Below are 1,684 nucleotides of genomic sequence, written 5' to 3'. Positions count from 1 at the left end.
TCTAAGGAATGGACAACCTCAGCTTATGCCAAAGAAGTTAAGGCAAAGAGATTTGTGGAGCAAGTCTTAGACTCTGGGTTTTGGAAGAAATGTGTTGATATTGTGAAACTAACTGAGCCACTAGTTTGTTTGTTACGTCTTGTTGATAGTGAAGATAAACCTGCCATGGGTTTTCTTTATCAAGCTTTTTATAAAGCAAGAGAAGAGATGGTGAAAAGGTTCCAAAGAAATAAAAAGAAAGTGGAACCTTACTTGAACATCATAGATAGTCGCTGGGATTCTCAACTTCGTAAGAATCTTCATGCTGTGGGCTATTGGTTAAATCCAGCTTGCCGATTCAACTTCGTAGAATTTGAAAAACATAAATCCACAATATTTGGCCTTTTGGATGTCATTGAAATGTGTTCTTATGGAGATCCTAATTTGAATACTAAATTGACAAGCGAGATGAGAATATTTAAAGATTCTGAATTAGATTTTGGAAGACAAGTTGCTATTCGTGAAAGAACTACAGTGAGACCAGGTAAAATTAGTGATTGATAGTTAATTTATATTCTATAATTCTACTTCAATATATTATGAATATGAGTATATGTATTAAACTTATTATATTTTTTATTTTAGATCAATGGTGGGAATCATATGGATGCGGTGCACCAAATTTGCAACAATTGGCAATCCGTATTTTAAGTCAAACATATAGTTCTTCTGGTTGTGAACGAAATTGGAGTGTCTTTGAGCATATTCACTCAAATAAAAGAAATAGGTTAGAGCATCAAAAGTTAAATGATCTTGTATATGTTCGTTACAACTTGAGGCTTCAACAAAGGTACAATAATTATGATTACTTGCTTCTATATATAATTAAATTTGCTTTGATTTTATTATATTGATATGTTGTCAAAATATCAACTTACTAAACTTAGGAACCGACTAAGAAATCAAAGTTATGATCCCATCAATTTTGAAGTAGTTGATGACCATTCTAATTGGGTAATGGAGGAGTCACCACCTTTCTTAACCATTGAGGAGGTTGAGGCATTGCGTAATGATCTTGCTAATATGACAATTGAACCAATTTATGATGATAATGGTATGTACCTTGATTATATTATGATTATGAATTATGATTTATTATTTGATATCACTTTATTTGGGTACATATTTGATATCACTTTATGTTAATGTTAATTGCTATATTATATTAAAATGTTGTTTTTGTTACAGTTCAATTAAATTTGGATGATGATGATGATGATAGACAAGACAATACCATGGAAAATTCGAATCAAAATGAAAGTAATGTTGTAGAAGATTCTGATTTATTTGTTGAAGAAGGGATGCCTAACTTGGAAGCAACTTTGTCTCCTTGGATATGATGAAAAACTTAAAATTATTGCATCTTTATTATTTTACTATTGAAATGTTTGATAATTGGTAATGAATTTTTATGTAAAGGTTACCTTTATGACAAATATTTTTTACAATATTATATTAGGTATTAATATTATTTGAAATTTATTGATGAAAACCGAGTCAACCGGTTCAACCAATGACTCACCGGTCCGACCAGTAACTCATTAACCCGATAGCCTGACCGAATCGATGACCGATCCGAGTTTAATAACACTGCATCTAAATATAATATTATCGTTGTATTTATAAATTTGTATATCGGGAAATG

At 30.8% G+C, this 1,684-nt stretch overlaps 1 protein-coding gene across 1 annotated transcript in view; it reads left to right on the top strand.

Moving 5' to 3' along the window:
- The window catches only part of LOC109339874, a 1,884-nt gene extending 505 nt beyond the window's left edge, over positions 1 to 1,379 (top strand). The window contains exons 2-5 of the mRNA XM_019577403.1: positions 7 to 523; positions 625 to 829; positions 927 to 1,093; positions 1,228 to 1,379. Coding sequence (XP_019432948.1) covers positions 7 to 523; positions 625 to 829; positions 927 to 1,093; positions 1,228 to 1,379 — 1,041 coding nt within the window. The remainder of the gene's footprint in view (positions 1 to 6; positions 524 to 624; positions 830 to 926; positions 1,094 to 1,227) is intronic.
- Positions 1,380 to 1,684: the final 305 nt, after the last annotated feature.

The sequence above is a fragment of the Lupinus angustifolius genome, unplaced genomic scaffold, assembly GCF_001865875.1.
Source record: "Lupinus angustifolius cultivar Tanjil unplaced genomic scaffold, LupAngTanjil_v1.0 Scaffold_118, whole genome shotgun sequence".
Taxonomy (NCBI): domain Eukaryota; kingdom Viridiplantae; phylum Streptophyta; class Magnoliopsida; order Fabales; family Fabaceae; genus Lupinus; species Lupinus angustifolius.
Note: the sequence above shows the minus strand (reverse complement) of the source record. Positions and strands in the feature narration are given on the sequence as shown.